The sequence below is a fragment of the Ictidomys tridecemlineatus genome, chromosome 1 (assembly GCF_052094955.1).
Source record: "Ictidomys tridecemlineatus isolate mIctTri1 chromosome 1, mIctTri1.hap1, whole genome shotgun sequence".
NCBI classification, from domain to species: Eukaryota; Metazoa; Chordata; class Mammalia; order Rodentia; family Sciuridae; genus Ictidomys; species Ictidomys tridecemlineatus.
Genome location: NC_135477.1, coordinates 72,504,322 through 72,530,310, shown reverse-complemented (window position 1 = coordinate 72,530,310; position 25,989 = coordinate 72,504,322). Strand labels below are relative to the sequence as shown.

Sequence of the window (25,989 nt, the reverse complement as noted above, 5' to 3'; positions counted from 1 at the left end):
ATAGTGTATGGATTTTTCCACACAATTAGATTCAACATTTAGTCATAAGCAAACATTTCTTTGAATTCTCCATTAAAGGTAATTCATATGTTTTTATGCTTGATACTTACTGTTCTTTCTGTCTTCTCATTTTCATATTGATTCCGTCTTTCTTCAATATGATCACATTTATTGATAAATTTATTAATTATGTTTTCCAGAAGGAGATTGTGGTTTTTAGTCTCAGCTCGAAGTTTGTCTACAATATCATGACATTGCGGTTGGTTACTTATTACTGTGTCTTTGTTGACAGATTCGTTGTGAGGTTTGTGCAATTGCTGTTGAAGCAATGTATTTTCAGTCTGCAGTCGTGATCTCTCCTTCATGGAATCCTGCTTCCCATCATATTTATTCACTTTAGTTTGTTCATTGTGATATGTGTATTTAACTTTCTTTATCTGACACTGACGTAGGTTTTTTTGTAGAGTTTCTAAATTCAAATTCATTTCTTTAACAGTATGTATTGTCTGATGGACTTTATTTTTTAGGATACAGAATCTTTCTTCATTCTTAACAAGTTTTTCAGAAACAAACTCACTATGAGCTTTGAGGCAAGAGATAACAAACTTCATTTTGGCCTGTGAACAAAAGTATTCCTCTCTGGCTGACTGGAAAGCAAATTCTTGGTATGATGTGTGGCCTTCATACTGATGGGAGGGTGCAGCAGCCAATGTGGCACGGTACGACTTAAATTCTGTTTCCAGCCTTTCCCTGTTTTCTTTTTCATACTCCAGTTGAAATTTTAGCGTTGTTATCTCATCTTTCATCTTATTAAATTGTTCATTATCCTGGAATGGATTCACTCCAGTTGTTTCCTCTTTCAGCTTGATTGTCTTTTGAAGGTCATCATACTTACCTTTTAAAATTTCAAAATCCTCAAGGTATTTCTTTTCCTTTTCTTGGTCCTCATGTATTATTGTGTCTATTTCTATTATTTTCCTAGCATTTATATCCTTTATCCTGAGATATTTATCCAACAGATCTTTTCCCATTTTATTGCTAGTAGAAACCTAAGCAAAACCAAGGAAATAGTTAGCTTGCACTCAATTCCAAAAATTATATATATATAATTTTCTCCAGTTGGATATCCATTCATTGCAACACTTAATATATATGGAGAAAAATTAGAGCTAAACTTCAGACCTTATAAAAGCATATATTCCCAGAAGTTCAAAAAGTTAATTGAAGAAAGGGAATCTATAAGAGTACAAAGGAAATGATGAGTTATAAGAATCTCAGAATTAAAGAACACTTTTCCTGAAGTACAACAGACCCAAGACATAGAATCAGTGATTAATGGCTGTGACCATGTTTAAAAAAAGGTTTACATTCTAATATATAGAACCAAGCCATAGTAAGAGCCTTAGCTGTACATATACTTGACTGATAAAAATTTTTTGGTTCTCAGAAAAATTTTTTGGTTCTCCATTTCTGAAAATGTTCTATACACATTCTACTTCTCAAAAATAGAAACACAAATTGACAAGAATATATGAAAAATCTTCAGCATCTCTAGAAATTAAGGAAATGCAAATCAAAATTACACTAAGATTTCATCTCACTCCAGTTAGAATACCAATGATCAGGAACATGAATAATGACAAATATTGGTGAGGATGTGAGAGAAAGGCACTCTCTTTACATTGAGGCTGGGACTACAAACTAGTACAACCAGTCTCAAAAGCAATGTGGAGATTACTCAAAAAACTAGGAATGGAATCACCATGTGATGCAGCTATTCCAACTCCTCCTTGAATATCCAAAATATCTAAAATCAGCATACCACAGCAATACCCTTCAAGGTTTACTGCAGAATAGTTCACAGTAGCCAAGCTAAGGAACCAGGCCAGATGTCCATTAATGGATGAGCAGATTTAAAAAATGTGGTAAATATACACCACAGAGTTTTTACTCAGCCATAAAATAGAATGTTAGAAGGGAATTTGCCAGTAAATGGATAGAAATGGGGAAAATCATGCTAAATGAAATAAACCCAACTAAAAATCAAAGGTTGAATGTTTTCTTTCATAGGTGGAAGCTAGAGCATAATATGGGAAAGAAGCCAGTGGGAGAGGAGATCAAAGAGCAGAAAGATACAGGAAAGATGAGTGAAGTAGATGTAGGAGAATGAGAGGTAGGAAGGAAGAAAAGGGGAAGATAAATGGAATGAATTTAACAAAATCATGTTATATATTCAAATGTAAAGATACCAAAGGCAATTTCACTTTAATGCATATAGAGAAGAAAGGATGCTTAATAGAGAAGAGAGGAGGATAACAGGAAGGAGAAAGTGAGGAAAAGAGGGGGAATGGGGCTTGAAATCAAATTCCTTGCACATATGATTTTGATAAAATGAACTCAATTACTATGTATAATTATGGTACTCTGATAAAAATATTTTAAAAAGAAGGAGGCTATTAAAGCACATGAAACTTTATCCCAAATGGATAGCTCAAATTTTAATCTCATAAATAACAGATAAATTTCTCAGAGCAAAAACATCTCCTAAAAGCAGAGTGAGAAAGCATCATGAAATACAATATTTTACAAAACATTTAATAAGTTTCCTGATAGTTTCAAAGTAATTTAGCCCGTGTTATAACATAAAATGCCCAAATTAACAATTATGTTAGTGAGTTAGCTCCACTCAGCTTCCATTACTACATTCAGAAATCATGTGGAACATCTATTAGATGTCAACATTGCAATAAAAAATTTTAGCCATAAAAGCCTAAGATGCCTTTTGTTTTAAACCTAAATAATGTAGTCATGCACGGCATAACAATGCTTTGTTCGACAACAGACTGGTGTGCAGCAGTGGACTCATAAGATTATATTGCAGGGTAGACATCTTCTGTTGGTGCAAGTTCAAGCTTATGATTGCCTATGATGGAATTACTGAAGGACACCTTTCTCAGATCTTATCCCAATCATGAATTGAAACATGACCACATATATTAAATTATACAAATAGTATAATTAATGTTGAAACAAAGTAAGAAATTTGACACTTATTTTACCTGCTTTAACTTATTTCTTTCAGTATTCAGTTCCATATCTCTTGTTTTCAGAGCCATTTCAAGTTGTCTTTTTATTTCCATTTCTTTATTATAATCCTCTTCTTTTTCTCTTAACTGATGCTTAATTTCTTTCAAAAGATGATCAGCATTTTTTCTCTTCTTCTTTTCTTCTTGTAGTTCACATCTGCAGTTAAATAAGTTATCTTAAAATTCATTTTGTTAAAAAGAAAAAAGTTCACTTTATGAACTGCTCTTCATATGTTAATTTATTATCCTAATACAAATTCTGTGTTCTCAAATACATTTCCCTTCTTGTTTTCACATTTTATTTCCTACTTCAATAACTCTCAAAGGGGATATATCTATATCTAGAAATAAAAGAGATTTAGATATATAAAGGTAATAAAGAACATTCTGTTATTGGGCAAGATTCTGTTACTAATAACTCTGGTAAAAATTATGCAAAAGAAAATTTGAGATGATTCTGTAAATTCACAAGTTGAAATTTAACTTTAAGAATTCCTCCTGAATTCTAAATATGATTTAAAGTTGTTTTAAAAAATTATTGTTTAAAAACCAGTTTATAAGTTTACTGGAAATAAGGTTTATCTTCATGAAACATTAAATATATCCCTTGAAATGATTCACAATAGGTTTTCACACAACACATAACAGCACATTATTATATTATACTCCTAATCTAAGGAGTATAATTCCTTGTATTACACTTTTTATTATTTCTTTTTGGGTAACACTTTCAAGTGATCTTGTTGATTATTATGTACTTTATAAACAATGTAGAAATTAGTCTTGGAACAAGACAGAACCTTATATTTAATCCAATATTTAAGAGTATAGGTCCTTTTACCAGAGAAATTTGAACTTATTTAATTTATTTATTTATATATGAGATAAATTGAACAAAATAGTAATCACTTTTTAATTCATATTTTATTTCATGGGTCTTAAGGATAAGAGAGCATCTGGGGATATAGCTCAGCAAGAGCAGACCTATACACTTGAACAAAATCCTGGGTTCCATCCTAGGCACAAGAAGAAAAAAAATGTGTAATTTTTCAAAACATGTTTCTTCATTGAGGAAAATGCCCATTTCATCCTCTCTTGGAATTGTAAATTTACATAATTTTTCTAGAGTACAATTTAGAAATACTGATTAAATACCTTTTAAAAATGTCTCTAAATAAATAATTGTATTTTGAAGGATGTAGTCAAAATAAACATATAGAAAACAATTTCTATAAATGAAGTTTCTTGAAGCAATGATTGCCATACAAATTTTTAAATGAATAAAATACAGTCGAAAATTTTTATTTGTTAATGAATATTGAGGTTCCTGTAAAGTGGGCTTTTACGTAGCCAGTAGAATTATGATTGGGAAGAATATGCATTCAATTGGTGGAACTAATCATTCCTACCAACCTGTTTTTATTTCCAAGATTTTCACACTCCAGAAGAATTAGAAGTTTTCTCCCTTATGAAATGCCAAAAGGTAAATCAGGAAATATAAAATGTCCTATGCTTGTATAATTTTATCAAAATGGATTTTTCTCTCACGTGTAACTAAGAAGAACTAACAAAATTATTTTTTTCCAGCAAAAAATGGATCATTCAAACATTTCTTTAAAGTTAGGATATCATACCTCAAATTAGAGAGTTCCTGTTTCCACTCTGCTTTTTCATGCTCTAGCATGGCATTTACTTTTTTTGCATCTGATAGCTTTATTTTCAGCTCATCAACTTTAGTTTCCATCTTTGAAACTTTTTCTATAAATAGTGAACACTGTGAACAGTGACATTTTCTATGTTCCATTGTTCTTTGAGATGAAATAACTGCATCCTCGATTTTGGATAGGCTCACAAAATCTATATAATGGAAAAAACATGAAGCAATGATTGCAATGCAAATTTTTTAAATGAATAAAATACAGTTGAAAATTTATTTTTTTAAAACAAACAATAAATTTTTAAAACACACATGATAAAAGTCAAATATGTGAATATTTTCCATATATGAAGGACTGTACATTTTCCCAGGCACTCATGCACTGAAGAAATGCACGCAGAGTGCCTACAACTTTTGGCACATTATAATATATTCTGTAGAAAAACCTACCGATGAGATCCATGTTCTTCTTTAGCTTAAAGTGTAGAGAAGACAGACAAATAAATAGATAATGTAGGGAAACAGAGTTCTGTAATCACATTATGGAATCAGAGCTACAGAAAGTTTTCCATGAGGAAAATATGACTCCCCAGAGAAATGAAAATTATCAGGAAGCAGCTGGGCAGAGGGTGAAGAAGAGCATTCCAGTCAACATACAGCACGTACTGAGGCTCTATGACAATCTGCTTTTGGCCAAGAGGAAGTAAAAGGTACTGCTTCCTGATCCCACCAGAAACTACCCAAACCAAAACAGGCCAAAGATATTAAACTGCATTTCCCAAGACCGTGGACACTTCAGACAATGAGGAAAATGATCCCCAGTAGACAGGAAACAAATGATGTAAGCTTTGTAAGTGTGCCATCTCCCTGTTGTGAGAGCTTCAAGGTGGTAATTCAAGAAGAACAAGCAGAAGGACAGTCTACCAGCCTCTCTGAGCTGAGGTGATGGAGCTGAGATTCTGGTAAAACCAAGACACAGAGACATCACAGGACAGAGCAGGAGAGGAGAAAGTACTACAGAGAAAGAACCTTGGACGTCTGCAGAGGACCCCCTTTGAATTTTTAGCAGACTAATGGAAGACAAAGGAGTGCCAAGAAGCAAACTGAGACCCAAAGAAAAAGCATTGTTTAAGGTTAGAGGAAGCCAAGAAGCTTAAGGTTAAGGTGCCAAGAAGGGTGTCTCTGCCCATCAGTCAATCTGGAAAAATAGATATTTCACAGGATAAGGGTAGAGTCATCAGCAATTCCCAGTAGTGGAGAATTCATAACCAGCTGATCACCTGAACAATCATAAAAACAAGACTGGGAAGGATATCAAGCTCATTATTAGTAACCTGACTCACTTCCAAAATAAAATTCAGAAGGAGAAGAAGAGGATGAAGAGGATGAGGTGAGGAACACTGATAGAAATCAAAGAACATGATTATAGGGTAGTACAATTACATTAACCATTGAACAATAGAGGATTAAACTCTGAGAGTTGTCTTATACACAGATTTGTTTATTTGTTTTAGGAAATTATAAACAATTTGAAAGATCTCAGAGAAGTCAGGAGATGTCATAGTATATAACTGCACTACTCGAATAATTATGTAGTCACCTCCTATGGTTACTGAGTTGTTATGAAATGCTGCATAAAAGGCCCCATGATGCTAGTTATCTCCATGGGAGTAGTTGGTCTCCAGCAAATTGGCTATGACTGTAAAAAATGATCTCTCACAGTTTTTATACATTTCCCCTCATATTCAACACCTTTAACATACAAAATATGTTAATTGTTTCTATTAGAAAGACAGCTTTGGTCAACAGCAGGCTATTAGTACCTCTGATTTTTGCAGATTCAATTATACACACAGATTTTCTTTGATTGCACAGGTGGGTGACACTCCTGACACCAACACTGTTCAAGGGCCAAATGTATATACCAAAAAGCTCTAAAAATTCAAATTACAAGGCAGGTTGTTAGTATGAACAAAATAGTCTGATTCAACTCTATGCTTTCTACAAGAAATGTGCTTTCTACAACTATGTGCTTCCCATCTCCTACAGGAAATACATTTTTTAATGTAGACACACATTGGTTAAAAATATAAAGATAGACCACACTGACACTTGATAAAAGAAGGCTTCATGGGAATGGCTACATAAAGGCCCGATGAGATTTCATATTACAAAACACTACCAGCAATAAACATGGTAATTGCACAGTGATAAAAGATTCAATTGATGGAAAAGATGATATATCTATATGATCACAAATGTTTTTGTGTACGATATAGATACAAAATTCTTGAGGCAAAAAATTGATAGAGTTCCAAACAGTAATAAGCAAATTTACAATTATCATTTGAGGGGCCCAACTCCTCACTCAATAAGTGGTAGAAAAAGTAGGCAGAAAGTCAGCAAGAATGTAGAAAAGCTTAACACCACCATTCTCTACCAAAATGGAACAGATGCTAAGATCAGACAATAAATTGTAATTTAAGATGTCATAATAATTTAACCATGCACAATATGTTCCCTGATTATGAAGTCATGATCAGAAATCAACAACAAAATATTTCTGGCAAATGACAAAGTTATTCTTTTTTTGGCTGACTAATATTCCATTGAGTGTGTGTCTATTTACTTCATATGTATAGGTATATGCATACATATATCCCATTTTTTTATTCATTCATCTGTTGAAGGGCATGTAGGTTGGTTTCTTAATAGCTATTCCCTAGAAAGGATTTTGCATGATTCTAAAAGAGATAAGAGATATGAGATATCTCAATCACTCTGCTCTTATTATTACACAGTGTAGCCCATCAATATGTCCCCCTACTATATTAGCTTAAAATCAAATGGATTACAAAAGAAATTAAAATGCTATGACACAAATGACAAAATCTGTTATTTGCATAAATACATAAGTTAGAGTTCATCAAAATTTAAAACTGAAGCTCTTAAAAATAACTGTTAAGGGGAGAAAATATCAAGACACAAAGTGGTAAAAATTTCTTGCAAAAAAAATAGCTGATAAGGAATAGTATCCTGAGGAGAGAGTGGAATGAATCTGACATAACTTTCCTATCTAAATACAGGAATACACCACAGTGAATCTCAATATTGTGTACATCCACAAGATTGGAAGCCTGATTAGAATAAAATATATTCCATGCTTGTATGAATATATCAAAATGGATCCTACTGGAATGAATAATTTAAAAGAACAAACAAAATAACAGAGAATTAAAAGGATAAGTGACCAAAAATGTCATCCAAATTAATAATAAGCACATGGAACATCCTCAACATTACTGGTCATTAGTGTAAGGCATATTGAAACCGTTCTGATGTGTGCATGTGTGCAGACCACCCTCTTAGAAAGGTTATAATTATTAAAAATTGACCATATGACTTGATATTGAAGATAGGAAAGAATGAGACCTTTCATACCATGGACATTGAAAAATATGGAAATATGTTGGAAAGCTGTTTGAGATTTCTTAATTCAGGATTATATAGCAGCATGAGGAGTATTTTGTGATTAATGGGTTTCTTAACTGTTTTTTTTTTAAATTTGTTCTTTATCAATATATATGACACTAGAATGTATTTTTGGAAATTAACATACATAGAGTATAATTCATTTTATTTAGGATCCTATTCTTGTGGTGGTACATGCTGCAGAGTTACCCTGGTCATTTATTCAAATACGAGGCTAGGAAAGTTATGTCTGATAATTCTATTGTCCTTCCTCCCCTCCTTCCCTCCCTCATTTCCCTTTATCTAGTGATGGATTCCTCCCCACCCTCCTTGTTTTGGGTTAGCATATATCAGAAAGAACTTTTGGCCTTTCATTTTGGGGAATGGGCTTATTTCAATTAGCATAATATTCTCCAGATCTATCCATTTACTAGCATATATACAGACTCCATTCTGTATATATTTTGTATATATACCACATTTTATTTATCCATTCATCTGTTGAAGGACAATTAGATTGTTTCCATAGCTTGCCTATTGTGCGAATTGAGCTGCTACAAACATAGATTTTGCTATGTCACTACAGTAGGTTGATTTTAAGGAGTGGGATAACTGGAACAAATGGTGGTTCTATTCTAAGTTTTCTGAGGAATCTCCATGATGATTTCCAGAGTGGTTATACAAATTTGCAGTCCACCAGCGAGTATGAGGGTACCCTTTTCTCCACATCCTCAACCAATATTTATTGTTGCTTGTATTCTTGATTGTTGCCATTCTAACTGGAGTGAGATGAAGTCTCTAGTACAGTTTTAATTTGCATTTTCTCTAATTGCTAGAAATGTTGAACATCTTGATTATGGTATTTAAATGTGTGTAACTTGTATGTTAAAACTTGTCAAATTGCATAATTTACATATGTGCAGTTTATCATATTTTCAATAATATCTCACACTGAAACTTTTAAAACAAAAAGCTGTACTCTAAGAACACACATCTAAGACAGTGGTTGGGGCACATCAATGCAGGATAAGCAAGAGGACTGAAATCTTTTTCATCTTATAGCAAAAATATGTGAGAGCTAGGTTTTAAGGGTAGGCTTAACATGATCATATCTGAATTTTTAAAAATGTATAATTATGGTTGCAGGCTAGGGCATGGTTTTAGGAGGTGGGGTAGCAGGAAAAACAGGTGTAAGGTTACTGCAGACTTCAGATAGAGACAATGATCATAATAAAGGCACAAGAGACAAAGATCATGATCAAGGCACAAGAGAGCAACACAGCCAACAAAAGGAGCCAGGGTGCCATTCACGAAGAAAAGTGCAGTGGGAATTATCCTAGCTCTTTGGCTCAGAGTGAAACCCAGTTTTCCATCTATTTTAATATAACATATATTTCTGATAGGAACAGCTATAAAACATCACCTCTCCCTGGTGCACTGCTAAGCAATGTTATTGTATTATTATTATAATAATGCATCTATCATTATAATATACATAAAAGGCCTAATTTTTATGCAAAGGCCCTACCTTTACATGATGTTTTATGTTGTTCAATCAACTGTAAAATTTTCTTATCATTAGGGTAAGCCAACTCACAATCCTCTGAGTCTGTTTGACATGACTTACTTAAGTTATCAAAGTTTTCCATGGCATTGGCCGTTGTTTTGACCTGTAAAAAAAATATATGATTTCTAAATGTCCCTCAAATATTTATACCATGTACTAAATTCATAGAAGGAACATCTGGTCTGTTATTTTATATGCAAAAAACAGATATTTGTTAAATAACAGCTAGTTTCTGTCAAAAGGATGTCTTTATCAATGGTGACTATTTCTTAATCACTTTCCCAAAGTAGAAGCCTTTACCTACTGGCTTTGAACTCTCAATCCTCCTGCTTCTGCCTCCCCAGCCACTGGGATTACAGGGATGCACTACCATTCCTGGTTCATGTTACATTTTACAATACAATATAAATTTTAAAATTATATCACTTAGCCTTTCATAGTGTGTTTTTGAATAAAATACTACCTTTTATTATTTTTAACAATACCTTTCTCTTTGAGTTAGATGCTTTCTCTCTGGCCCTAATAAAAGAAAAGACACACACATAAAATCCTTTTAGGTAAATATTAATATGTTAATAAGAATGTATAATATATTTTTATGTAAAATCTTTACATTTGTTATTATTTCTCCTATTCATAAATTTTACAGGCTATTTAAAGTACAATCATTTTCTGCAATCATAAACAGAACGAGGAACATTAAGGGACAAAGAATAATACTACATAAATAATATTAGAAAAATAAAATTTAGATCACACTATTTGAAGCCAAAGAAAAAGTATCATGTTACTTGAATTCTTTAATAGAAATAAATACAGCAGATTCTGCTATTATAATCAAAATAAAAGACAAATTTTTACCAAGGACTCAAACCTCATAGTAAAATATGGCTTAAATCCTTATATAAGGGAAAGTCTTTTTGTATAATGATATGAGTTAATTTTTCAAAACCTACAATGCAATTACTGTGCATTTTTCTAACACTCTACATGGGTTCAACTTGTTATCATCTTCATAATTCCATAAGGCAGATACCATATAATGTATTATATAAAGGAAGAAACTAGGCAAAGAAAGGCCAAGTAACTTGCTTAAAGGCATAGAAATGGTCAGCAGCAAACCCCAAATATAGATTCCAGGTTCTAAACGTGTGTATCACAATATACTATGAAAAGTAATAATTCTCTTCTGGTGTTTTTAAGACACAGAATAGCAGATCAATCTACATTATTATTCCATATCTGGTGATAATTATAAATAATAATTTTTGAATTGTGCCAATATGTTTTAAAACATAGTTTAAAAGCTAGTTTAGTTTTGGTAAACTAAAAATTTTTTTTCTAAAGAAATTTATCAACAGGTATGATAATCCAACAGTGTATTCATGCATTTCACAAATACTTCCTGAGCACAAAATCCATTTTCAATGCCACTGTTGGTATGGGGAAGCAAGGTTTGTATACTTTAAAATATCAAAGCAATATTTAGTAGTAGGTTGTGGATAGTTCACTTTTCTGTTGTGCACCAACAAACTTTCCATTTTCCTGAGAATCTAAACACCTATCAAGTTGATAACCTGATATTTTAGAATACCATACAAAATCATATCTATACATGATGATACTCTCAAGAATTAGAACAAAATTTGTTTAAGAGGTGTCATGCAACTGTCATAAGTGTACTTTAATGTGAAATTGACAGTATGCTATAGAACCAACCTCATTTTTTAAATGATTGCTTACTACATTAGTTTATAGATATGAAAATTTCACTGTTTCTTTATTGATAGGAATTTAGATTCTCACTTAATGATATAACAGTGCTATAATAAATACCCTTAAATAAATAAATAAATATATGTGTGTGTGTGTGTGTGTATATACACACACACACATATTTATATATATATATTATATATATATATATATATATATATAAACACATATATTGCATTTAATTTTCCTGTTATGCATATGAGAAATATTCATATATATTATATGCATTATGTATATCATATTTGTCCTTAATATATGTGGGCAGGCATGCATTTACAAGTATATTTTCCATTCCAAGAAGGATCCAGGAATAGAAGTGAGGCTGTTAGGTTTGACGAATAATATTCTAAATCTTTGGTACATGCCTCTAAATTACCCTTCCAAAAGTGCTGATAAATTTAATTTATAAACACTGTATGAAAATGTTCTCTTCATCACAGTTCCCTATCTTAGTTATTACATTTTAAATAAAATTCATCAATACATTCATAATAAAATGGTATCTCATTGTTTACTTTCATTTTTTTCTGGAAACATTGCAAGGTTGAATATCCCCAGATAAAGCTTAATGTTTTTTTTTATTATTGTTATTTATATTCTTTTTTCCATTATTTTTATTGATTGTTCAAAACATTACAGAGCTCACGATATATTATCTTTCATACATTTGACTCAATTGGGTTTTGAACTCCCCAAATACATAATGCAGACTCACTTCTGTTATATACTCAACATTTTTACATAATGGCATATTAGTGGCTGTTGTATTCTGCTACCTTTCCTATCCCCTACTATCCCCCCTCCCCTCCCCTCCCCTCCCATCTTCCCTCTCTACCTCCTCTGCTGTTGTTCAATTCTCTCCCCCTTTTTCCCCCTCCCCTTTGCCCCTCATAACCTCTTATAATAGATTAGTGGATAAAAAAATTGTGGCAGCTATACACAATGGAGTATTATGCAGCACTAAGAAATGACAAAATCATAGAATTTGCAGGGAAATGGATGGCATTAGAGCAGATTATGCTAAGTGAAGCTAGCCAAGCCCTAAAAAACAAATGTCAAATGTCTTCTTTGATATAAAGAGAGCCACTAAGAATAGAACAGGAAGGAAGAGCATGAGGAAAAGACTAACAGTAAACCAAGACGAATGGGGGGAGAGAAAGGGAGAGAGAAGGGAAAACATATGGAAATGGTAGGAGACCTTCAGTGATACACAAAAGCTTAATGTTTCTCAATCGTGAATGTTAGACCAAATTAGAATGAGATTTAGAGGAGAATAACAATTATCTACTGTGGAGTACTGCCACATGCTTACCCATCATGTTCTTGACTCTTTGTAAGAGAAAAAGGCTTATGATAATTTTTTAAGCTCTTTCTCTGTTCCATGGGTTCATCATTATAATCAGTATCTTCAATACCTTCACATAAGTTTTGTGATTCTTTTGTTTCAATTGGGTGCTTCATCTTTTTTTCCTCTACCTTCAATGAATGATAAGGATGATCATGTTACTTTCTAATAAAAAAAAGGTTTCTTTTTTTCTGCTTTTATCCTTGATTTTACCTCCTGATTTAGTTTAATTGTCATTATTTCATCCCATAAAATGTTTTGAGCTTCCTTTAATTTTATAAAATATCATTGAAAATTTTTGCCAATTCTTCTTCATTTTTGTTTGAGTGGAAATAACAAGAGTTTTCCAAAATTTCAAATAGAACAATTTTTCATTCCATGCTTTTATTTTGAGCCATTTTTGCTATCTAGCATTTACACTCCCTGTAGCTCTGGCAGACATAAAAAGAAAAAGATAGGAAAGGAGTCCTCTTCTGTCTTTCCTACCTGGATTGTACATTAAACACCCAAATTCAGGGACTGTGTCATTGTTGAGCCTCAGTAAAGAGGAAGATTTCCCCCTTTCTGCATTAAGCTAGTCTCCAACCTCCCCCACCTTGCCTTGTGAAATTCTTTTGTCATTTGGATACAGGGAGAGCAAAACAGTGAAGGTGCTCATTGCAACATTTGAACTAAAATTTGCTGCAACACAAGGAGCAGGACAAAATTGCTACTTTGTAACTATGGAATGCTGGAAAATGAGATGCTTCCCAGACCGGTTATCTGCATTAGTCCCATTATCTACTTGGGAGTAAAACCAAGAAAGTTTTAATGACTCCCAATTGGCACTACCTAGCATTTTGGTAGCATGGAAAGTTACCACAATTTCACAATTCTGCATCAGATAAATTATCCAGAAAAAGTAAACCAATTATTTCTTGGGAGATGGGAAGCCTCCTAGTTCATATGCTACTACATTTATTTTTAAAATGATATGTCTAGATTTTGTCTATATTTAAAACTTAGAACTTCAGACATCCATGTTCTACATTGAAATCAAGTACAAAATTTGGGGCTGAGATTTAATGCTTCTTTATGTGATAAGATCAAACATACCAAGATTAACAAATTTTTCAAAACAACCTAAAGTAAAGGGTTGACTGAAACAGAAACACTTAACAGAAGTGACTTTAAAAGAAGTATATGTACTTGTAAAAGATATTTAAAGTGCTCATATTAGAATTATGTTTCAATGGTTTGGTAAAACAGATAAAAGCACAATAAACAGATTAGTTTGTCTGAAAACATATCTCAGAACTAGGCACAAGGATATATTCCATCTCAGCCATAACTTTCCCTTACATTTCCTTTGTGTGTGTGTGTGTTTGTGTGTGTTGTGTGTTTGTGCGTGTGTCTATGTGTAAATAAATAGGAATCTTACACCAAGAGGGAGAAAAAAAACACCTCAAGCTTATTACATTCTGTCAGCAACTTCTTTATGCTTATCTTGGTTCAGAAGTTCATATGGTATAGGTCTAATTTACTTTCCCAGTTCACAGGCCACTTGTAAGATTGATTGACTTAAGATGATGAGAAAGAAAGATCATGAGAATATTTTCCTAAAATTTTCTTTATGGAGAGAGAAGAAAGCATAAATTTCTAGACAGAATTTCTTATTTAGATAACACCATTTAATACATGAGCTTTTTCAAAGCAGGAAATCAGAATACAATTGATACCGAGAAAAACCAAGAGTAGCAACAAGAGAATAGCTCTCCCATTTTGAAGGTGAACTTTTTCTTTCTCTAATGTCAAGACCTCTACCTGAGATATGCCTATCTCATTCCTAAACCTTCCCTTGTTTTGCAGTAAGTGTTCACCTAGACATCCTTTTATTATTCTGTCACTAAGTGGTAGAGAGAAACTCACCTTTTCTAATTCAGTTCCCATGCTCTTACAGCTATAGCACTGCATCACATGATGGATTCTGGGACAAAATTCGATTTGATTTTGTTTTCTTACAAGTGTCATTAACAGTATAAATACTGTGCCTTTTTATTTGAGTAATTTGATTCACTTCTTGGGATTAGGTAAGACGTGAATCAAGATGGCTTTGACTTACTAGACCCTAAGCATGGGTCCAGCATTTAAATTCCAACTAGGAGTACTTATGTTCATAGTTACTTTTATTTGTAGATCAAATCCTTGGTCTTTTCTCATTGTAACTATAACAATGAGAAATTTTCTGTATTCTGAAAATTCTCCTCCTCAGTGTTAGAAGAATGTTCACTTTCTAGTTTGTTATGTTCAGGCTTTAATTTATTTTCCCTTTGATGCATCTTAGCAAATGACTGGTGAGAATGTTTTAGGGACCCAGAGTATATATGAAAAGGAGAGAATTTTGAAGACTGGGTTCTTTGTGTTTAAGACATTTCTGCATTACTACAGGGATAGACACTCCAGAAGCAACTTTTTCCTCAAATCAAGTACATAACTTCTCAAATTAGAGAGTGTTTCTTTTAAATTGATTCTTCCTCTGGAGTTAACACATTTTAAGAGCCAATATCAATACGCACCAAGCAAGACAGTGTGTGGATGTGAAGGACCTGAGGAGCAAAAGCAGGTGGTCTCCACTGGATGGCAGGGACACACATGGCCTGTCAAAGTGAGTTGGGGCCCTCCTACCAGCACAGCTGGGCAGCCCCTCCTCACACACCCAGCTCTGACCCTGAGCCACTCTCCTCAGGGTTCAAATACCCTCCCTGAACTCTCCCTACTAAGGTGCTGTTCCTGAGTAACTCTTGACTTTCTCATCACCCTTCTTTCTTCATCTGGGCTACTGGAATTTTTCTGTGGAAATCAAAGAATTCTAAGTCCTTTACAGACTGAAGATGGCAGAGCAGGCAGCTGCCCTCCACCCCTACAAAGTCCAGAAAGGAAGCAGTGAAGTAAGAGCTACCAGACAGAATGAGACTCTAATTTTCTACCTGGCCTATAGGTAGCTACTCTCCAATCAAAGTAGACATCAAGCCAGAATTAATCAGAAAAGACAAACTGGGTTATTTCATACTTATTAAGGGAATCAACCAACAACAAGATGAAACGATTGTCTTTGTGCCCCAAACATTGGTGTACTGATGAACAAAAAGCAAGCCTTTCTCAATATTATAAAGCATCGAATAGAACTCAATACAGTAATACTGGGTGATTTCAACAAACCATGTCATTATTTGATAGGTCATCCAAACATAAACCAAGAGTAAAAAGTAGAATTCATGAAATGAACTTAACAGACATCTATAGAATATTTCATCTATTGAAGTGAATTAATTTTATCCTCAAAGGCACATGAAACTTTCTCTAAAACAGATAATATTTGGGAGCACAAAGAAAGTCTTAGCAAATACAAAAAGATATAATTCCTTGTGTTCTATCAGATAATGATGGAATGAAATTAGGAGTTAAGAACCAGATAAAAATTAGAGACCATTTTAACACCTTGAAATGAAGTAATACACTTTTCTATCAGGAATTGGTCAAAGAAGAAATTGGGGAAGAAATTAAATTATTAAAAACAAATGAGAATAGAACAATACCAAGACCTCTGGGACTGTATGAAGGCAGTCCTAGTGGGAAATTTATAGCATTTATAAATTAAAATAAAAGAAAAATACCAAACAAAAAAATCTAACATTATATTTTAATACCATCAAAAAGAACAATATAATTCCAAAATCAGTAGAAGATAGGTAATAATTAAGATCAGAGCTTAAATTCATGCAATTGAGAATTAAAAAGCAATACAAAGGATAAATGCAACAAAGTTGATTCTTAAAAAAAGATGAACAAGAGTGATAAACCCTTAACCAAACTAATCAAAGAGAGAGAAGTCCCATTTACGTTAAAACACTGGAAAAACTTAGGATAAAAGGAACAACCTCAACATTGTAAAGGCCAATATGAAAATCCAAAGCCAATGTCATACTGAATGGAGAAAAACCTCAGAGCATTTGCTCTGAACATTGGGAAAACTACACACCAAATAAAGAAGAATGCAACTAGATCTATATCTTCACAATGCACACAGTTCAATTCAAAGTGGATCAAAGACCTAGGAATTATACTAGAAATTTTGCACCTGCTAGGAGAAATCATAGGCTCAACACGCCAACAAATTGGTAGAGGCAACAACTTCCTTAACAAGACTCCTAAAGGGCAATGAATGAAATTAATAATCAATTAATTGGGACAGCATCAAATTACAAAGCTTATGTAAGCAAAAACAAGTAATAAATGGGAAAAATAACTAAACTTAACTTATAATTCTCAAAAAAGAAAGACAAATGGCCAACAAGGATATGAAAAGATGTTCAACAACCCTAGAAATGATCAAGAATACAAACAATAATAAATGTTAGTGGAATTTTAAATTAACACAAACACTCTGGAAAACAATATGGAGATTCCTCAAGAGACTAGGAATGCAAAACCCTATGACCGAGCTATCCCACCCCTCAATAATTATCCAAAAGAACTAAAGTCAGCATACTATAGTTATACAGCAGCACAATTTACAGCAGCACAATTTTCAGTAGCCAAATATGAACCCCGCCCAGGTGCTTGTTAACAGATGAATGGATAAAGAAAAAAAATGTGGCACATGTACACAATGGAGTTTTACTCAGTCGTAAGCAATAATGACATGATGGCATTTGCTGGTAAATGGATGGAATTGCAGAATATCATGCTCAATGAAATAAGCCAGACTCAGAGAGTCAAGAATGTTTTCCTATATGCAATATTCTGACAAATTGACCTCTTTTCTAAGGATACAATTTAGGTATATGTTGCTATGTTACCAGACATATTTTAAGATTAATCATAAGTTAAAAGACTTTGAAAATCAATATTAAAATATGATCTATTGATTCTGAAAGAATATTCTGAATGGTAATTGCATCTGGCATATACTAATTACTAAGCAAAGAAAACAATATGAGAGCAGGAATTTAAATGTACATGTTTTACATACCAGTAACTGGTTACTTTCAGATCCTTCAACTGTATTTTGCTCTTCAGCTGATGTAATTTCTAAACGTGGTGCTGTTGAAAAATATACTGGTAACAATAAAAAAAAGTAATACTCCATCAAATTGGAATTAAAGAAGCCTACCATCATCATCATTATCATCATAATAAAAATTTATATTTATTTTCCCAATAAATAATTCAAATGAAGCTTAATCTTTATCTGAACATCTACTTCTTTTTATCTTATTTTTATTTTGTTGCAGTTCATCTCATTTGGTTTGGTTTTCACTGATATGTGTGTGTGCCTATGTGCTACAGGGTAGAACCCAGGGCCTTGTACATGCTTCGCAAGTACTCTACCACTGAGTTCCATCCCATGCCTTTTAATTTTATTTTGAGACATTGTCTTTCCACAGTGTGTAGGCTGGCCTCAAACCTTCCATTTTCCTACCTCAGCCTGCTGAGTAGCTGAGATTACAGGTGAGCTCCAAGTCACTAAGCAAATATGGATTTTTCCAGGAAATAATTCTACTTATCCAAAAGAAATCACTTGGACTGGCTCTAGAGGTCACCAGGTTACATGCATACAATAGTTTCAAAGACTCATCCACAAATGCACCCATTCAATAGAAATGATCAAATACTGAGAGACAAAATATAAAAATACCAAAGAAACATAGATGTTTACACTGTCCTCTGTTTTCTAACTGACATGTCATAAGAGTAACTTATTAACAACTTTCAACTTTTCATCATTGATACTTTCAAAAATTACTGATACTTCTATACTTTCATTTGTAAATGCCCTCTTCCTTATTTCTGAAATCGTTTTGTGGACTTTTCTGACAAACTACTTTTCTAAAGTTTAGAGTCAGTCTGCTAAGTAAATTCTTCCATAATTATGGATTTTGCACAAAAAACTGGTATTTCTTTCCTTAGGGTAATTGGGTTTTCTTTATTTATTTTTCTACTATACCTTTACCATCTGAAGAAAAAAATTATTTATTTACATGTCAATCCTATTTGAACCTAGACTTGTGGGGACAATCTTTTGTGTCACCTGGTATGAATAAACAGTCTTTATTTCTTTATTGAATTGCTTATTCAATTCCTTGTAAATGCTAGGGTGACTAAAAGGTGTCTGGGATGGCTTTTCTAGAGATAATACCTGAGCTGAGACTTACAGGGTGAGGGTCGCCAGCCAGAATGCAGGAAAGTGTGAGAGCATGACAGGCAATAGCAGGAGAGGCATTCAAGTATTAAACAGGTTGTGTGCTTGTTTAAAAATATAGGTTACTGGTGAATAGTAACGCCAGAGGAAAGTGTAGATAGGGGAAAGGGCTAAAGACAGAGTTAGGCAAAAGTCATATTACAACAGCATTAGTGGTAACTTTCTGACACTTGCCCATTAATGTTGTTTAAGGAATGGTGCAAGGGCATAACTGCAAGGGAAAGAAGATTACATAAACACATTTCTCTAAATGCTATGCATACAGCGAATGTCAGGGGCATTTGGATAAATGAAAGAAGATGAACAAGCCTGAGGGAATAGTGCAAAATTCAGATGATGCATGCCTGAAATGAAGGAATTCTTACAAAAATTTTCAAATAAAAATTCATTTTAATTGAATGAATTCATGTATAAATCTGATTCCCTGGTAAATGAGACTCTGCTCAGTCTATAAAAAGATACCAAATGACATGTGAAATGAATAACATGGACTAAGTTGCTTTTTTTCACTTTATATTTGTTTACTTTTATACATTTATATTACAGGTATGGAACATATTCCTCAAACTGTCCTGCAATTTAAGAAGTACAAAGTATGCTAAAAGCCTGATGGAATGAATATACACTTCTCATTAAAGAAAATTTGCTCAATTGATCAGTTTAGCTATTTGCTTTGAGAAAAACTGTTCACTAAAAAATATTCTTGATTTTACATACCCGTACGGGATCCTGATGCATTTACATTTCTTAAATGAATGTAAATTTTCAAGCCACTTGATGCACTCATGTAAGAAGATGTAGGAACTTCACCTAAGAAATTATATATAGTAATCTTACAATTTTAGAATATGATAATCAAAAAGAAAGCAGTAAATACAGTCATAGAATTAGATATCAATACCCTTTATATTTCAAAATCAGCATGATTGATATTCAAAGTAATAATTTTGGTATTCAAGGAATAAGCTCTCTAATTTATTTTGTTTCCAGCATTACTCTGGTGTGGTGTATCTTCTCAGTCTTTAAAAGATTTTAGTAAAATGACTATCTCATTAAAAATTAGGTTATAGGGCTGGGGTTGTAGCTCAGTGGTAGAGTAGTTGCCTAGCACATGTGAGCCACTGAATTTGATCCTTAGCACCTAATAATAAAGAAAGAAAGAAAGAAAGAAAGAAAGAAAGAAAGAAAAAAGGTATATTTTGTCAATCACAACTAAAAGTTATAAGAAAAAGTAGCTTATATTACCAAGGATGGGATGTAGCTCAGTAACAGTGTTCATTCCTATCAAGACCAATGGCAGGGGTTCCATCCCAAGGCCCAATAAAAAAGGAGGTAAAAAATACTAGCGGAACAATTAGCTATCATTTCAAAAACAGTCAATGCTCTTATGACAACATAAGTCTCATATGAGTAGCTAATATCAATGAAATATATGTCCCTATTACTCCAATCCCAACAATTCCTCCTGCTTCCAATAGTCTCTGTAGCAGCCATAACCTAATATTTGGATTAAAAGGGAAGAAATATACTGAAGTCATATGAATTAAATTTTATCAAATTTCCTCATCATTAAGTTCCAAGTTAATTAGCTTACATTTTTCTTTCCTTCCTTATTTATGCTGCCATTCTGCTGTTAAAAAAAATAATCTCTAGACTGGTTGTTTTGATACTATCCATTTTACATTCTTTGTATGAATTATTCCCATTACTTTCTTCCTCCCTGTTCATTTAGCAATACCATCTGAGGCTTATAACTTCTACTACTGCATCTTTTTCCCCCTTCCTCTTGACAAGGAACATGCATAGATATAAAAGCAAGCTTTTCTTCTGCCTTGATCTTACTGTATCTTCAACTATTATTCCAAGACCCTTCTTCCAGATTTCTTTAAAGGTACACTGGGGCTAATTAGAATGAGATCTGGAAACCAGAACTACTGCAATCACCTTACAATGTATTCAAAATGTAGAACCACCATCCTAATTATTCACAATGTGCAATTTTAACATGCCCCCCCAACACAGATGATTCATTAAAGATTGAGAATCTCTGGTCTTTACTGAATCTGCCTTCACTTCCTCTAACTTCTCTTTTTTTTGGGGGGGGGGAATCTAGCCTCATGTTCCTCCCTATCACATCCCCCAAGTTGAAACTGTATAAGAAGTCACAAACTGTCTAATGAACATTTTATCAGGTTGTGATTTTCTTGTCTTTCCATAAATAATCTTACAATTTCTTCTCCATTCTCTAGTACTGGACTATATGATCCTGTCCTAGGAAATAGCAACACTTTAAAATGACACCTAACTATAGATGCAAATAGCTGTTATATGTGGTAAATTAAACAGCTTTGTGTGTTCAGGTATTTCAATCCCTAATGCTTTTCCAACAGTGAGGGAGATGGGAGGAATGAGAAATTTTTATTCTACTTTTTGGACAAGTTTTGGTTCTAGAAGCTCACAAATTTTTCCCACATTTAATATGCTGCTCATGCTCTTTCTAAAGTAGTAATGAATTCAATTGTATCAGCCTGCTCATTTTTCTTTCATTTATTCCCTCTATCTTCTGCCTTTCTTAGTCTCCACTTCCTCTTCTTCTTTTTCTTATTTACCAACTTTCCTCTGGGATTAGCATGTCTGGAAAAGGAACTAATAATTAATTTCCTTTAGTGACATTCCCAACTTAACCTGTAGTTAAAAAGTAATAAGTTATACCACTTAGTATCATTTCACTTCACTTCTTCCTTACTATTTAATAGTCACTTTTGTCAGTTATTAAAATATGCCAGTGCTCATGTCTTAAGCAAACATTTAGTTCAAAGAACTTGGAACTAAATTGTTATACTGCATAGTTCTTACCTTTTATATGACCACTTACTGTACGCTTTTCTCTTTGATCTGAAGGCGCAGATGGATGTCCAACACAGCTCAGTAAAGGACTCTCACAAATTTTCTGGTGGAATGAATGTCAATATTGAGTTGCATAAAGATTTCCTAGTCACATACTAAGAAGACATCTAAATTACCATTTTGGAAATCAACGAAAATTAAAAACAACTATTTATTGAAAACCAAATCTTTTCAAGATGAAGCCTAACTTTTGTCTTCATATGGCTACTGGCTCTGAACACTGAGCATGGAAGGAAACACAGAAAACATATTCAGAGAAAATAGAAACCAGTGTCATGTTTCAACAAAGAACCAACTTCAGTATGCCTAACTACTATACATTCCCTGCCAATAATATTAAAAACTACATAGTTTACCATAATTTTATAGATACACTTTTTATATAAGCATTCAACATTTAAAATACTACAATGACAGACTATTTTAGTGCTAAAATAAGATAACTGACAAGACATCAGAGGATGTCATGTGGGACTAAAATTAGAATATGTCACAGCTGCTTCACTTAGGTTAAAAAAGGCTTAGGAAAATTTAAATATTTTTTGCAAAATTTTTATTGCAATGAAAGTAGTTGAGGCCTGGGGTCATGGCTTAGTGGTGGAGTGCTTGCCTAGCATGTGTGAGGCACTGGGTTCCATTGTCAGCACCACAGAAAAATAAATAAAGGTTCATCAAGAATTAAAAACAACATTTTATTTTTATATTTTTAAAAAAACAGAAAGTAGTCAAAGAGATGGATAAACTACTGAGAAGAATTTTTGTTTACTTAGATAATAGTACTTATCTTTTAGGTACAGTGGGTACATTTTTTTCATTTAAGAAAGAACATCAGGGCTGGGGCTGTATGTAGCTCAGTGGTGGAGCATTTACCTACCACGGGTGAGGCACTGGGTTTGATCCTCAGCACCACATAAAAATAAATAAATAACATAAAGGCGTGTTGCCCATCTACAACTACAAAAAAAATTTAAAAAGAAATAACATTAAAAATATATACTCATGTAGAAAACAGGCAGTGTAGAAACATTCAGTACCTCCTGAAAGCTATCTCAGTGGAATTTAATCAACACTTGTGTAAATGCACAAGGACATGGATGGGCATCTGTGGGTAAGCACTGGGTCACAACTTTAGAATAATAACAGAACTCATAAAAAGAAAACATCCCAGGAGTGCATAGGACAGAGTGATGTTAGAAAGGGGAAACTCCTCTAAATGTGAAAAACCCATCAATATCAACAAAATTTAATCTACTATAGGCCAAATGAACAGTCAAGGCAAAGGCTGACTTGTATTCTGCACGAGCTGGCACTAGAAATTTGGGGCGCTTCAGGTTCTTCCTGACAGATTCTAATGCTTGGACAGAGAAACATCCTCACTAGGGCTCCTTTGTCTATACCTTCTAAATAGTAGATCAGAAACCCCTCTAATTATTAATAATTATAGTTCCAAAATAAACTAATAAACTAATTCACTGAATGAGCAGAGACCCACCTCAAGATCATGTCAGATCATGCCCCATAGAGAAATTGAGACCCAGATCTGTTGAGAACTCTGGGCAGCTGGAGAAGCAGTCAAGTGGTTTTCATAAGGGACAAAAACCCAGGGCACTTTCACTTAAATGCTGTTCAAGCTCTGTTAGTATCAAATTTGTATCTGGTAGAAACCCTGGGCTTGGATGTGAGAGTCTTCTGTGTGCAAAATCTGCCACCTCGGGGATCCCTAGTGTTGATTTACCTGATCTGTCTTGCTAGGCTGTGTCATATTTTCTTCCTAAGTTCTCATTCTGTGTCCTTCCTAAGGGTGCCAATTTGATCTAAGAGAAACCTTAAACATTTGGAGGAAAACCATTCTTCCAACATAGATAGCTTGCTCCCCTGCTAGAATGTCCAAACAAGCTCTCCAAAAATGTTGGTGAGTGCAATCCCCAATAGAGACCAGATCTACCAGATGTGGACACTCCACCATATTCTGAGACATTAGGAGAAGTGTGGCCACCTCCACCAAGAAAGGGGTCTAGTCACCTCCCTACAGATTCAGGGAGACCTTTCAGGGTAGTCACAATGGGAAAAGGTTCATGGCTGACACTTTGTGCAGGGGAAAAATCTTCCAACACACAGTGGTCATCTCTCTTAACTGGGTTGGTGGGCTCCCACTCTGAAAATTAGTTTGAGCCAAGAAAAGAGAGTGTTGTACAGAAATGTTGAAAACTCTGGTTGGTAGGAAATACAATCCATTTGATGGCCAGTCTGTAGATTGGAGGTCAAGGAAATCAATGCCCATTTCTAATACGTGGTTTGAACTTCATGGAAGGGATAAAAGTAACTGTATATTGGATCCTGAGGGAGAAGGGTCCAGGAACAGTGAGGCAGAATCTGGAAGACTAATGGTCTGTAGTACTGAATGGTCCACAGCCTCCTTAGGCAAAACGTTTGAGCACCCAGCTCCTACAAGAGCAATGCCTCCAACTGAGGTATAAATAAATACATAAAAAATAGCAATTTTTAAAAAGGAAGGTGAAATTACTATTGTGACTGGCAACTTTTCCTTAGCAAGCCCTATAGGGAAAGGAAGAGAGGAGCTCAGCCTACACTGATTTACTACCAGGGTTAACCTATTCAGTCTGGTGATAGAAAGGAACATATTGACATGCAATCACTCCCATGAAATCTCCTTCCAATGGTGGATATATATATATATATATATATATATATATATATATATATATATGTTATATAAATACATATATATGGATATATCTCACAATTTCTTTATCCATTCATCAATTGATTAGCATCTAGGTTGGTTCCATAGCTTAGCTATTGTGCATTGTACTGGTACAAGCAATGATGTGGTTGCATCACTGTAGTAGGCTGACATTAAGTCTTTTGGATATATAACAAGAAGTGAGATAACTGGGTCAAATGGTGGCTCAATTGCTACTTCATGAGGAATCTCTGTACTGTGTTCCAGAGTGGTTGCACTATTTTGAAGTGTAGCCAACAATGTGCAAATGTTCCCTTTTACCCACATACTTGCCAACATTCATTGTTACTTATAGTCATGACAGTTGCCATTCTGATTGGAGATATAATCTCAGCATAGTTTTATTTTGCATTTCTGTAATTTCTAGAGATGTTGAACATTTTTTCATATATTTTTTGACCTTTATATTTCTTCTTTTGATAATGTCTGTTTAGTTCTTTTGCCCACTTATTGATGGGGTTATTCGTTCTTTTGGTGTTGAGATTTTTTAATTCTTCATACATCCAGGAAATTAATGCCTTGTCTGAGGTGTGGTTGACAAAGTTTTCTCCCATTCTTCAGGCTTTCATCACATTCTTGATTGTTTCCTTTGCTGTGAAGAAGTTTTTAGTTTGATAGCATTCCCTTTATTGATTCTTGTTTTTAATTCTTGTGCTTTAGGAATCTTGTTGAGGGATCGGTTCCTAAGCAGACTTTTTCTTCTAGATTATGAAGAGTGTCTGGTCTAATTCCTAGGTTTCTGATACATCTTGAATTGACTTTTGTGCAGTGTGAGAGATAAGAGTTTCATTTTATTTTTCTACTTGTGCATTTTCAGTTTTCCCAGCGCCATTGGTTGAAGCAGTTTTTTTTTTTCAGTGTATATTTTTGGCGCCTTTGTCGAGTGTGAAATTACTGTATTTGTGTGTTTATCTCTGTGCCTTCTATTCTATTCCTTTGATCATCATGCCTGTTTTGATGCCAATATCATGCTATTTTTGTTACTGTAGCTCTGTAATATAATTTAATGTCTGTGTTATGATGCTTCCTGATTCACTTTTCTTGTTCAGGTTTGCTTTAGCTATTCTGGGCCTCTTATTTCTCCTAACAAATTTCATGACTGCTTCTTCTATTTCTATAAATAATGATATTGTATTTTAATAGGAATTGCACTACATTTGTATTATGCTTTTGGT

At 33.7% G+C, this 25,989-nt stretch overlaps 1 protein-coding gene and 2 long non-coding RNA genes across 4 annotated transcripts in view; 1 reads left to right on the top strand and 2 right to left on the bottom strand.

Moving 5' to 3' along the window:
* LOC110597397 (uncharacterized) overlaps positions 1–22,216 on the top strand; it is a 56,528-nt gene extending 34,312 nt beyond the window's left edge. For both annotated transcript variants that reach the window (XR_013436126.1, XR_013436124.1), the window contains one exon: positions 22,045–22,216. This is a non-coding gene — a long non-coding RNA (uncharacterized LOC110597397). The remainder of the gene's footprint in view (positions 1–22,044) is intronic.
* On the bottom strand, positions 84–5,206 carry LOC144366007 (ankyrin repeat domain-containing protein 26-like). The gene is made up of 4 exons (XM_078018932.1): positions 5,194–5,206; positions 4,721–4,943; positions 3,060–3,243; positions 84–1,049 (listed from the first exon to the last, which is right to left on the bottom strand). Exons 1-4 carry the CDS (start codon positions 5,204–5,206, stop codon positions 84–86), a joined length of 1,386 nt encoding a protein of 461 aa, XP_077875058.1.
* On the bottom strand, positions 9,749–18,000 carry LOC144376073 (uncharacterized). The gene is made up of 4 exons (XR_013436128.1): positions 17,914–18,000; positions 12,870–13,033; positions 10,267–10,300; positions 9,749–9,884 (listed from the first exon to the last, which is right to left on the bottom strand). It is a non-coding gene; the product is annotated as an uncharacterized LOC144376073 (long non-coding RNA).
* Positions 22,217–25,989: the final 3,773 nt, after the last annotated feature.

Bases quoted from the DNA above. Each gene is read 5' to 3' on its own strand.
- LOC144366007 (XM_078018932.1), bottom strand. The intron at 3,244-4,720 runs GTATGATATCCT...ATTTAACTGCAG, and splicing joins CAGGAACTCTCTAATTTGAG to ATGTGAACTACAAGAAGAAA. The intron at 1,050-3,059 runs GTAAAATAAGTG...GGTTTTGCTTAG, and splicing joins AAAGAAATAAGTTAAAGCAG to GTTTCTACTAGCAATAAAAT.